At 40.4% G+C, this 13,651-nt stretch overlaps 2 protein-coding genes across 3 annotated transcripts; one reads left to right on the plus strand and one right to left on the minus strand.

Moving 5' to 3' along the window:
* The first annotated feature begins 269 nt into the window (after positions 1 to 269).
* On the plus strand, positions 270 to 9,370 carry nme6 (NME/NM23 nucleoside diphosphate kinase 6). 2 transcript variants are annotated; one of them, XM_062551230.1, is made up of 6 exons: positions 270 to 311; positions 1,398 to 1,511; positions 1,811 to 1,913; positions 2,593 to 2,632; positions 7,934 to 8,094; positions 8,636 to 9,370. In XM_062551230.1, exons 1-6 carry the CDS (start codon positions 285 to 287, stop codon positions 8,785 to 8,787), a joined length of 597 nt encoding a protein of 198 aa, XP_062407214.1. In that variant the 5' UTR covers positions 270 to 284; the 3' UTR covers positions 8,788 to 9,370. The 2 variants fall into 2 exon arrangements, with proteins under 2 accessions (XP_062407214.1, XP_062407215.1); XM_062551231.1 differs by lacking the exon at positions 270 to 311 and adding an exon at positions 928 to 1,062.
* Positions 9,366 to 12,275, minus strand: baalcb (BAALC binder of MAP3K1 and KLF4 b). Its single transcript, XM_062551232.1, has 3 exons — positions 12,092 to 12,275; positions 10,405 to 10,595; positions 9,366 to 10,188 (listed from the first exon to the last, which is right to left on the minus strand). Exons 1-3 carry the CDS (start codon positions 12,273 to 12,275, stop codon positions 10,015 to 10,017), a joined length of 549 nt encoding a protein of 182 aa, XP_062407216.1. The 3' UTR covers positions 9,366 to 10,014.
* Positions 12,276 to 13,651: the final 1,376 nt, after the last annotated feature.

Genomic DNA, 13,651 nt, shown 5'->3' on the forward strand with positions numbered 1-13,651 from the left:
AGAAACAGGCTATTCATACAACTGAACAAAAAGATTACTTTATGATCTTATAAGCAAGCCATGAATAATGACTGGCTATGCACATTTGTGTTGATGAGGAAACTAGGCATATTTGTATGTAACTATAAATATAGGCTATTTGTATGCCCTATGCCTTTTATATGTGAGTTTTCTTATTATCGCTGATTTCATCCTGACTTGTCTGTCTATGTTCCTGAACATACCTCACACATATTCTGCATCCCTCCAAAAGAGAAGACAGCTGTGAAGTCATCTGAGGGCACATGCTGAAGGTCACATGGTTGAAGCAGGTGGGTAAAGCATTTTGTCTCCTTTACCCTCTCTCAGAGAGAGAGAGAGAGAGAGGTAACAGTTGCTATTCCTAAATGTCACTTTTTAAAAATAAAACCTTTATCACAAACCAGTCATTGTCATGCCAAAGTCCCCTTAAATAATCACAGACCCGAAATGATATATGTTTATTTTTGTTAATCCACACATTTGGCCTATTTTATGAATTGGTAGGCTATTGTGACATCTGAAAACTCATTTGTTAATTTGATATAGGATTCTATAATTTTACGTACATCATTACTTGGTAATAATAATGATTAAAAAAAGAAAAAAATATGAAACAACTTTGGCCTATAGCCTCAACATACCACACTACTGCATTTTACATCCAAGCAAACTGATAGCCTCATCTCTAATTTAGGCTGGGCCTAATGCATGTTCGAGTGATAGGATTTCAAATATATATATATATATATATATATATGTTTTAAAAGTGAAATTATTCCATTTCAATTTGAACTTGACGCTATGATTTCGATGTGGGCTACCTTCACTTCATTCAGATGAATAGTCCATCCAACAGAAAAGTGCAAAAGATAATACATGGAACTAAAGTTAGAAGGATGTTTTTCAGGGGATTGTAAATGCCGACGGACCACCTGTGCTGTGAGCGCCTGGTGTGCGCGCTCTGCGCCCAGCTGTTTACATTTATATTAATGTGACAGCTTATTCGTGAACAAATCTGGGACGTATTGATAGTTTCCAAAGGTAACCCTGGTCAACTCAAAAGTTACACTGACGTTTGAGCTTTTAAACCATATGAATGAAATAAAACAAGATGGCAGTCCTCTTCACTTAGCTAGCGTCAGGCTAGGGCAAGTTGTGTTTTATCCTTGTTTTATCGAATGCTCTGAATACAGCTAACGTTGTTTGCAATGTTATGTTAATCGTGCAAACCTACTCGAAGAAAGTTGTCAATCTTCAGATGTGAAAATGATATCGATTTTGGCCAAATGTGTTCAACATCGAGTGTTATCTTACAAGGTCCAGGCTACTCAACTACAATGTTCTATCCTAACATGCAGGTGTGAACTGTTTTTCAGCAATTGAGCATGGGTTCGTTAGGACAACTAGCAGGCCTACGATGTGGGAAAGCACTGCAGCTCACCCTTGCGGTAATCAAGCCGGATGCAATGGCGCATCCTCTGATGATGGAGGTGGGAATCAATTTCCAGTTTTGACATGATGTATTTTCATCCGTCAATTAGCAGATGACCCGCACAATTGGGCTGGTTACACATTGCTTGCATATCAAAACCTTTAGGAGTCACTCTAAAATATGTACAATTTATTTTATTTGCAATGTTGTGTTTGCAGAATGCATCATAATTTAGCATTCTAAAACCCTCTTAAATCCAGCCAGTGCTGCATTATGAATTTTGATTTGGAACAGTTTTTCGTAAAGTTTAATTCTGTGACAAACTAATATTCTCTGTTTTTCTTTTGATCTGGTTAGGCTCTCCACCAGAAAATACTGGAACACAAGTTCAGTATTGTCAAGTCGAAGGACTTAGTGTGGCAAAGACAAGATTCGGAGAAGTTTTATGCTGAACATGAAGGTAAAGGTTTTTATGGCTATTGATATAAATCAGCAGGAGTGTGCTCAATGCATTTTATTTAAACATGTACCTTGAGCAGACACTGAACCCCAAAACTGCTCCTGGTGGGCAGAGGTGTCTGGCATGGCAGTCTCTGCCGTTTTAATGCTGTTTATGAGTCAGTGTGAGGCATACAATTGTAAAGCGTTAGTTGTAAATTGTGTGGAGGAGAAGAGTGCTGGATAAATGCACTTAATTTACCATTTACATTATTCTTATCAGAATCAGAATCAGCTTTATTGTCCAAGCTTGCTTAACAAACAAGGAATGTATTTGACTCTGGTTAATCTTTGCACTCAAGTACAACACCCAACAATTCTGGCTTGAAGATGGAATAAAAACAGTTTAGCACGATGTTAATGTACATCATCCTGGAGGATGGTTTGTCTTTGAAGCTATTTTTTTTTTTTTGATAAAACATGAATGAAAATATGAACCTGTTATGAGCATACTGATCATAGTTGAAGTTTGTATGACTTTGTAACTCTGCTGTCAGAGGCTGCCATACAATAAGTTGTATTCCTGAACATTAACAGCACTTGGCTGTTCTTTGTACAGAGTTTCCTGAAAATATTCTGCAGCTGCCTGAAATATGCTACTTTGATAGCACAAATCATCTTGGTTTTTCTCATGTCTTCAGGGCGGTTCTTCTATCAAAGGCTTGTTGAGTTCATGTCAAGGTAGGTATTTCTTGTGCAGTGCACTTACTCAGGCCTGATAGAGTTCAGACGTGGTGCCTGAATGCAGGCTTGAGCTCGGCCATGTACAGTACAATGTCAAAAAAGGCTATTCTCTATATTGTCTTTGAATGTATTTGATTATTTCAGGCACAGATAATTTCCTGTCTATCAGCCCCGACTTACTGCTCCCAAGCTGTTACCACACAAAGACACAGTGTATAATTTTCTTGATAGTCATTCTGTTTAAAGGAGTCCTAGAATTCAAAACCACATTCACCTTGTTCCTGTTGAATTTAGGCTGCGAGCAGTGTCCAAAGGACAACACCAAAGACTTTACCGCGTCCCCCGCCTGCTTTCGTATGCAAATTGGGAAATAGAAACAGCCGTGTTGAAATGCTCCAATCTGAACAGAGCTCAGATAACACGTAATAGGCGCCCATCCCCCTTTAGATACACCCCCTCTCATTTGCATACCTTCGATTAATAATTCTTGTTAAACTGCTCTTACGATGCTAGTATCTAGATATGTGGTCTATGGCAGAGACGTTGTAATGCTAGCGTTATTACAGCTAACTTTGGAGAGTTACTATACTAAGAAATGTACTGATAAAACTTACCAATCTAACACATTCATTCTGTTGGGGAATCTGCTGCACTTCATCTTCGTCAGAACCTTCTTCTGACTCGGTTTATACATGTACGGTTGTATTCCTTATTTAAATCCATTGTTGATAGCTTTATCAAAGACTTCGGCTTTATTTACCAGCAGTAAACGTAGTTTCACTTTGCTCTAGCTTCAGACCGGTGGATTGAGCCAATCAACTTTCAGGACATATCGGCCAATAGACCAATCAGCGCGCATCTCATTTGAATATTCATGAACTTGCTGAGTGGGCGGGAAAAACAAACTGTTTCATTGCAAGGCTTATTTATGACCTTGTATTAGGCGATCTAGCAGTGCTCCTGGGGCGTTTTCAGCCCCACAAATTTACATATGACATTATTTAGGCTCAAAGATCAATTTGTAATGGTCAAAAAATGCGTTCTATGACTCCTTTAAAATCAGACAGAATCCAGGAAAATGGTTTGCACACGTCTCAGATTTTGCTGAATGTTTTTCCACGTCAGTGGTTTCCAAACCTTTTTTCTTGTGGAGTGTGGAGAACAGGGTCATTCCACGCCAAATCAACCAGAGCCCACGCACTTGCGTCTCAAAAAAATCTGAAAAAAAATACCATGTGTGCCTATGTTACCCAGGAGACACTCTGTAAAATGTTTTTGTGCTAAGATCAATACTTTTCAAGTAACAGCCAGTTTTACAGGGGGAGGGGGGTGTCAAATTTGTTCTGCCTCTTTTTTTTGTCAAAGTTCACAAGCTCATTGCTCAAGAACTAGAATCCGTAGGACGCTCAAATTTTGCAGGCTGGTGCATAAATAGGAATAGTATGCAGTAAAATCATTACGAGTAGTCTGGATGATCCTGCATGGTCATAGCAGTCCCTCAAAGTTGATCAACATTTTATTGGAGTTTTTGGCTGTGTTCTGTTTAGGCCTACAGAAGACACATTTTTACTCAACATAGGGTCATTCCGTGTCAAATCACCCAGTGCCGGAAAGTGACCCTCTCCGAAAAAATCTGAAATAAATCACAGGTGTTTGTAGACTAGACCTATGCACAAATCTTAAATAGTATGTCTGGATCACTAATGGTTTAAAATCTACAGCCCTTTGAAGCTTCAAGTCATTTTAAGCATTGTGGTGAACAGTCTTTTTTGGTCAACTTGCAACGTTATTGGTTCTTTTGGTATTTCACACACATCAGTGAAACTATGTGAATGGAAGCACATTTTCCTGTTGAATTAAGAAATCTAATCAGATGAGAGGTGTCTTGTGTAATTTCCCCTCTGCAAAGCTCTGAAAATGGCTATAAATTCATTATGTGAAAAGACATCATCACTTTTGAAGGCTTCTCATTCGAAAGGTATGTGCCACAAATTTCATCAGGTTTTTTTCCCACTCATATATGGACTATAAGGTCATGTCCATGCATCAACTTTGGTTGTAATCGTTGTCATATTGTCAGAGCATTTTGTTTTAATTGGGCTTGATTTTCAAAAAGCCCATTTTCGTCCTATCATTTCACCATGTGGACAGTTAACAGGATTTTTTTTAATTTTACCATATCACATTCTGTATGTGAGGATCATCTGTCCAAAATGTGGGCTTGTTGCTGAGTTTCTTTATTGGAGATATGATTTTTGGAAAATATTCTCTATAAATCTACTGAACTTGCATTGGATCTGCAGTACTACTTTGCACCACATGGGATGCTCTTTTAATACAATGGAAGTCAATGGAAGAGTAAGAGATTCACTTGTTTGCTGCACATTTCCAATCTAAACACACATTTTATGGTTCATAGTTGAATTGCTCCAAGTAATGATTGCAACATGAACAACATACTACTCATAAATAAATCTTATTTAGCTAAATAAACTGATCAAGCTAAATATACACACATACGACTGACTGGTCATACATTCAGCAAGAGGATTTAGCTTGCCATCTTTGTAACAGTTTTCTACACCACCATAGAAGTTGGAAAATGAAAGTCATGAACATATTCAAGAAAAAAGGGGTTTCAAGAATTCAGTGCATTATCAGATGCAGAAAAAGCGTCAGATGCAGTTTAGAGCAGATATTTCACTTGATGAAGATGACCATGCATGTTTCCATCACATAAAAGTTTTAATCAAAAGGTATGAGGGCTCAAAACGCTATTGCCTGGATCCAAGACGCATTCATGAAAAGGAGATAACTCATCAAGTATCTTGTATGTATAATGACCAGTCAGTCTTGTGTGTATAATTTGCTTGATCCGCTTATTTTCTCTAAATAAGATTTATTTATGAGTAGTATGTTGTTCATGTTGCAATAATTACTTGGAGAAATTCAACTATGAACCATAAAATGTGTGTTTAGATTGGATATGTGCAGCAAACAAGTGAATCTCTTACTCTTCCATTGACTTCCATTGTATTAAAAGAGCACCCCATGTGGTGCAAAGTGGTACTGCAGATCCAATGCAAGTTCAGTGGATTTATAGAGAATATTTTCCAAAAATCATATCTCCAATAAAGAAACTCAGCAACAAGCCCACATTTTGGACAGATTATCCTCACATACAGAATGTGATATGGTAAAATTTAAAAAAATCCTGTTAACTGTCCACATGGTGAAATGATAGGACGAAAATGGGCTTTTTGAAAATCAAGCCCAATTAAAACAAAATGCTCTGACAATATGACAACGATTACAACCAAAGTTGATGCATGGACATGACCTTATAGTCCATATATGAGTGGGAAAAAAACCTGATGAAATTTGTGGCACATACCTTTCGAATGAGAAGCCTTCAAAAGTGATGATGTCTTTTCACATAATGAATTTATAGCCATTTTCAGAGCTTTGCAGAGGGGAAATTACACAAGACACGTCTCATCTGATTAGCTTTCTTAATTCAACAGGAAAATGTGCTTCCATTCACATAGTTTCACTGATGTGTGTGAAATACCAAAAGAACCAATAACGTTGCAAGTTGACCAAAAAGGATTGTTCACCACAATGCTTAAAATGACTTGAAGCTTCAAAGGGCTGCAGTTTTTAAACCATTAGTGATCCAGACATACTATTTAAGATTTGTGCATAGGTCTAGGCTACAAACACCTGTGATTTATTTCAGATTTTTTTGGAGAGGGTCACTTTCCAAATTGGCTGAAATTGGGTGATTTGACACGGAATGACCCCATAGACTCTTGGGTTTTTTTTCTTATTGAGATAAGTAGAAACACTCTCCGAAAAAGCAATGAAGAGAAAAGAAAATCCATCAGGGACTGAACAGCAGACCTCACAAGTTTGAAAAATAAATTTGGATCTCATATTCAGAGCACCCTAACACCTTGTGGGAATAACACCTGTAAAATATTTTTGGTAAATTCAAATGTTTTTGCCCTTCCAAAAAATTATTATTATTTTGTTTTGTTATTCATTACACTTTACACCCATTGATTTTATATAACGCCCTTGATTCAGAGCAAAGTGCAATAAGAGTGATATTAAGGGTATTTTAAAAACCAACATGGCGTCAGTAAGTATTTTGTCTGTAAATACAATATTAATGTTGTATATAACGTAATGTATTATACATTGCCACCCATGTATAATATCTATCTATTGGCACAGACCCAACTGGACCATTTTAGTCATTTGGAAATGGTACAACAGTTTTATGACACTCAATGTCACTCTTTTTGCCCTTTTTACATAGTGCAGGGTTTCTCATATAATGTTTGTCAGGCTGTAAAACAAAAATAATATCAAGGGCACAAAAAATGTGAAGACCCATGATTTAAACAAAAATATTTTACAGCCCTTGGTTTTGGGACACACTCATCATATGGACAATGGTTGTACAAAATCTGAGACAGTGCTGCAACAACGTTTTGACATGGAAGGACCCTTGATAATTGGATTGTGCAAAGATTAAAGCATGAGAAGAATAATCACTGCAATTGTGTCTCCCAGGCTGTTATAATGTGTGTATATATAATAATATAATTATCATGGTATTTAGGAATCATGAATTACACATCAGATTTACATCACAACATAAAAAAAATCTGCATCCATCCATGTTTTCATTTCAGTATGAATGTCAAACATGATTGAAGTTTGAGTTCTTATAGAGCTCAAGTGTCGATTATGCAAGGGATTTAGAGAGTGGATCAAAAGATGGAGATGGCCGTTTACGTCACTAGCTTGCTTAGGTGAAGCAGTTACCATAGTAGCCTGTCCTCGGGCTGTTCCTCAGTACCCCGGACTGCAGGATGGTGGGGAACTGTCAGTGGGCAGCAGAATGTTGCTTCAGCCTGAGGGTGTGATATTTAACAAAAGAGCCGTTCCTATTTACAGTAGACATATTCCCTAGTTCTTCTTAGTCGTCATGTTGACCACAAAAGCACAAAATTGCTTCTAATACACCATTTCTGTATTGTCTTCTTTCTGGTGTCATTGTTCACAACAGTAATGTAGAAACATAAAGAATAGTGTTTCATCTCTACAGACCTCTGAATTAAGAGGTTTATTTTTTACAATCTCTGTATTCCCAACTGTGTTTTGCCTTACGTCTACACGAATAACCATTTTGTAATACTACTGATGTCAGTGCTTTCACATTTACAATGATAAGATGAGTTCATTGAATGGTTTCATTGAGCTTAAAATTCAATTTTCTTTCCCTAGTGGACCAATGAGGGCTTATATCCTGGCCAGGGAGGATGCAATTAGCTACTGGCGCGAACTAATGGGTCCCACCAAAGTGTATCGGGCGCGCTATACCTCGCCAGACACCATCCGAGCCCAGTTTGGACTTACCGACACCAGGAACACCACTCACGGCTCAGGTATGGAGAAGCCGTGTCCAGGTCACTTCAAAAACTCTTGAAGTCTTTTCCAGGCTACTGCATTAAAGCATTGATTGTCCTGTATCCTTTCACGCTGAGCCATTTAAACTCCCATGCTGTTTTTTTCGTGTGCTCCACTGCTGAATCTTTTCAAAGAGCAGACAGGTATCAGCAAAGTGCTAGGGGCTGCAATCAAAAATGATGAAGGGAGGGACATTTCATTGAGTTTACTCTTTTACCTTTTGACCGTCTCACTTTGTTAGGGAAGGAGATGTTTCTTTTTTTTTTGGGCAGCGACTCGTCTCTTGCCCTCCTACTCGCTCGGACGAATAAACTGGAAAATGGGGAATAGGCTGCCGAACAAAATTGCGATTGCGGTTTCAACATCTTTTCATGCCCAACAAAACCAGACCAGTCTTCACAGGGTGATAATGGAGTGCAATTTTGTGTACCCAGCAGAGGCATTCATGACTCATCTTCGCTTATGCCTCTTTCTTCTGCAGTCGTCTCTTACTTTTACTCTTCTCTCTTCTCCCTGCAGACTCCGCAGAATCCGCCCAGAGGGAGATCACATTCTTCTTCCCAGAATTCCACGCTCAGGAGTGGATGGAGAGGCTGGAGCCATCCTTCAGGGCAGGTCAGGTGACGTACGACCAGAAGAAGCAGATTCATACCCTATCAGGACAGAGCTGACCATACACTTCATAATATGGACCAAAAATGGACTGACCCCATAGTGGACAGCCGTCTGTCAATGTCCCAAAGCACAGCATCAGCATAAGAATCACAACAGGCATGAACGGACAACATACCTCATCTGGACCATGGTGTGACAGATTTTGTGTGGTGTTATGGGTCATTTTTACTCTTGAATTATCACCTCTATGGTATGATGTGTGTCAAAGGCATGTTCATTATTGTCATTTATTATTGTCATTTTCAGAACACGTAAGCTGAAAATATTGTTGCTGTTGTTGGGACTGTTTAATATTGAATGCATTGCGCTTTTGACAGGAAATGTGAATCGCAAATGTAGGCCGAGATAATGTTATTTTGCACACACTGCAAGGCATGTTCTAGGTAGATGAGCAGGTATACAGACAAACATCACTGGGAACCATGTAGGTCAGAACAACACAAACTCATGTCAGTGAAAAGATTCTGTGCACATTATTTAGAGCAAATCAGACTGAACAGGAGTTGCGATCACTTCATGTTGGAAATGTCTAACTCCTATTTGTCAACTTGACTCATTAAAAGTACAGCTATAACTTCAGCGATTGTTTTTTTTTATGTATACTAAATTCACATAATACAAAATGGCTGTTAAAACCTATTACTAGCAATCTGCGCTTCAGCGTCATAAACATATCCACATGATTGGACTTCACCAGGGTCTTGAGGCATCTAAAGGCTTGATCATGTTCACAATCCACATGACTTGATTGTCATCCTTCCAATATCAAAATCAAAAAAATCCAGAATTTGTCCGGAATTGTGCCAGTAAGGGTGGGCAGCATTTGGAGCAGTCTTACCTCCCCAGTCACGTTGAAGCTAATCATAACCAGTGATGATTCGCACAATGTTTTTTTTTTTTTTGTAGTACAACAACGCCTTTTTCAAGTATCTCTTTTTCGCACAGTGAACCATTAAAATGGCTGACGTCAAGAACAAAACAAAAGGAAAAAATAAACAAATCCCCGCACATTCAAAACCACTACAGGGCCCTTTTTCAATTTCCTAAGATAGAAGCGTGAGAGAGAGATTATTAAGTGCCGTCTCTATCCTTTTTGTTTGGTCCCCATCTGCCCACCAGCACACACACAGCACTTAAGTTCGTCATCCATCGGTCAGCCATGAGTGAGTCAGACCGGCTTGCTTCTCGTCAAAGCTCTTCGACAAACAACCTTCTCTGGACGCTTATTTCACGGTGGAGTCTGCCGCCGCGTCCTTGAGAGTCTCCACAGGGGTCATTACCTCGTACGTGGTGTGCGATTTCTCCTTGATCTTGCCGCTCTTGTCCACCTGGCGGATGCTTTGGGTCACAGTGATGGTCACCTGTTTGGTTGACATCTTGTTGTCTTGCCATTTGGTCTAAGATGGAGAAAGACAGGTCAAATATAGGATTCAAGGATTCAAGGAACTTTATTGTCATACCAGGGGCGTTACCCTTGGGCCTTGGGAAGTTTAATGAGATTCTACATTGAAAATGGACTTAATGTGTTTATGTGTTACTTTAATATCTACCATAAACAAACAAAGGGTGCAGTGTCGTGGAGCACCACTACTAACAGCGGCGTGCGTACTCACTATCTCCTCTGTGCGTAAAACACTCCTCTTCTGGACAGTGGTGGCGCCAGGGGAGGCCACTGGCTCATGGGGAGGGAGGGCTGACCCAGGGTTGACCCCTGCTTTGGTGTCCACCAGGGCCACCTCTGATATGGCAGAGCACACCTTCAGGTAGGCCTGGGCAGGGGCCGGCAGACTGTCATCAAAGAAGTCTGTCGACAGGAACACCAACGAACAGTGTTATTGGAACACCAAAGAGTTATAAACAGCAACTTACAGTTATGACCACTACATTAGTTGAAAATATTTGTTTCAAATAAAGCGATATTGATCATAATAATAGTAATAATAATTATTATTTAGCTATTATGTGAAGTAACATTTTCCATGACAGCTAGTTTTACCATACGTTACTGTAAATAACTAAACATTATTTGACAAGGGTCTGTTGTCAACAAAATCTTCTGAATGGAATTCTTATGGTCTTATGGATTTATTTACGCAGATAGGTTTCATTCTCTCACACTACGTGATAAGGTTAAACAATATCATTGCAGACATAGATGCTACCAGCAGCCTTTATTCACTATTTTTCACAACTGCCTGAATATAAATGTTCAAAGTGTGTTTTTAAAGGACCGTGCTGCCCAGAAATCATGTTCAGCTACCATTTGCTTTGATCTGTGCGATTTAACTGTCCTATTTTCAGATGCATCCACGCTGCGAGATCAGACATGGGGAATGTTCCGGCAGTAAAGTCGACCAGCGGGTGTTCACAAAGCGCACTCTCAAAACTGCTCAAATGAAAGATAGGATCTGCACGAGCAAACCAAACAATCCATTAATGACCAAAAGAATTGTGGCCTACTTTATTGTGCAGGCCTACAGCAACAGTGTCTTTGTAGTCAAGCGGCAGCCTATCAAAATTATGTGAATAAAAAAAAAGGTAACAAATAAATAAATAAATACATTGGTTCATGTGAAATATAAAGCATAGAAACCAGGCACCACTAGGCGCATGAGATAGACATATTTTTCAATTAATCCACCACATTAGACAAGACAAACAATAGCTCTGCCTATTCCTCTCATAGCCTAAGCCCTTTTGTCTTCCCAGCTGGAACCATACACACAGAGCACAAGCAGTGGTGGTTATTCTGACTTCCCTCTAAAGGCTCTTCCCCATAACAACTAGTGTGGTTACTCAGATAAGGGCCTCCACATTGCCTATTGCCCGGGACCAAGAGCACCACCATCCACAGAGTGTTGTGTGGCTTGGCTGTAGCCATCGCCATGGAAACTGCATGTCTTGTGCGTTAGCTAGTTCACCACAAGTAGGCCTTCTCATCCTCACCTCGTCCTTCCTCTCTCACTCCCAGCCCCATAGCATGTTTAACTTATAGGCATTTCTGAATGATATAACATCACATGATGCGATAATATCACAATATGCTCAATTTGTTTAATGGCAATGACTGAAGATGTCTGACTGAGAATGTGTTTTATAATTTATAATTCACATTGTACAGTCTACAGTGCCAAAGTATAGAACTAGCACTATATGCCTGTTAGCGAAGAATCAGATTGAATTAGAATCAGATTTATGTGGCCACACAAGGAATATGGTTGGCTGGCTAATGTCTCTAGCAGTAGAGAAAATGTATGGAAAGTGGACATCAGTCACCACACCACACCCATGTGCTCTCACCCATGTTAGCCGTTTTCTCCGGGGCGAAGCTCGCGTCCGAGGAGTTCTCCGACGGGATGCTCTGGATGGACGAGAGCGGGATGTCCGTGTCCGTGCTGTTCAGCCACGTGGACTCCGTCTCTTTGGTCCAGCTCTCCAGGTAGCGAGGCTCCAGGGCGTCGGTTCTGCTTCCCCCACAACCCATGCCTCTCTCTCTCTCTCTCTCTCTCTCCAGCTCTTCAGCAGGGGTGGAGTAGGGGTGGAGTAGGGGGGGGGGGGGTTGTGAGGGTGTTGGGAGTCCAGCAGGGTCCAGCAGTGCTGGGCTGAGTACCACTCAGGTGGATGGAGTAGCCCACGGGGGGGCAACAGGTGATCTCTACCTGACCCAGCTCTGCCTGCTGATGGGGCAGGTTACTACTCACACACCCGACATCGCTCCGACAAGGAGTCTCAGGTGCTCTTCCCTGCCCAGGTGCTTCTCCACCTCCCCTCAAGTGACCTGGCGTAATATCGACGTCCTTCCAGGTGTAGAAGTGTCCTTAATCTGTAGTACCACGGTTACTTGGCTGGTGGTGGACACCACGGCTCATATGTTTCTGAAAAAGTGGGCAAGGGGGAAAAAAAGGTAATTCTGTGAGCTCACTGTAGGCTCTAATTTGAATGATGGGCATGGTGCAAAGTGTGAAATCTAAAGCCAATTTGGCCCCAGCTGTGGTGGCCCGACTGACTGGGGCACCTGCACCGCATGCCGGCGACCCGGGTTCAATTCCCGTCCTGGTACTTTCGGGATCCCACCCCAACTCTCTCTCCCACTCACTTCCTGTCTTACTCTACTGTCCTATCTGATTGGCATAAACCCCCCCACAAAAAAGAAAATCTGAAGCCAATTTAATGACTCGGCAAAATCGATTTGCTAGTTTAACATCATGGGCAAGATTTTAACCGCAAACTTGATTGAGATCACTGCTCCCACATGTCACTTGATGCTATAGTTGATGCACAAAAACTTTGCTTGTTGATAGACTTTGCTCGTCATTAAAATAGGGCCTGTAGCCTACTTAGTTGTTCATAGGCCTGTAGGCATGAAAATGTTGTTCAACTAATTGTATGAACATAAAGTAAGCCCTGTAGCATTTTAGCCTATGCCTAATATTCACATTTTCTTGCATGTAGTCTCCTAGTGCACCATTCATGATCACTATTATTAAGAGTTGAAAGGCAGATAGATTAAGGGAACATGGATGCTGCACTTCTAAGCTAATTGAATATCAGATAAGAGCTGTGAAGCAAATTATCCATCAAACCTGTGATGTCCCCTTTGATAGATTTTTCCCCCTGTCCTTCCTCTTTCAAATTCAAGCAGGTTTAAGCACATCCTTTGCTTAATAGGAGAGATAGATTCATGTCAATGCCATCATGGCTCTTTCCTGAAGAGATAATAACCCTTTTCTTATTCCTGTCACATATCTAGTATCTCCAGTTCATTACTGGAACTGCCAGCAGTCAGCACACACACGCACACACGCACAGGGATATGGAACTTATAATATTCAGGTATAGGGCTAGCCTAGGTTATAGCCA

This window comes from Sardina pilchardus, chromosome 12, assembly GCF_963854185.1.
Source record: "Sardina pilchardus chromosome 12, fSarPil1.1, whole genome shotgun sequence".
Classification (NCBI taxonomy): domain Eukaryota; kingdom Metazoa; phylum Chordata; class Actinopteri; order Clupeiformes; family Clupeidae; genus Sardina; species Sardina pilchardus.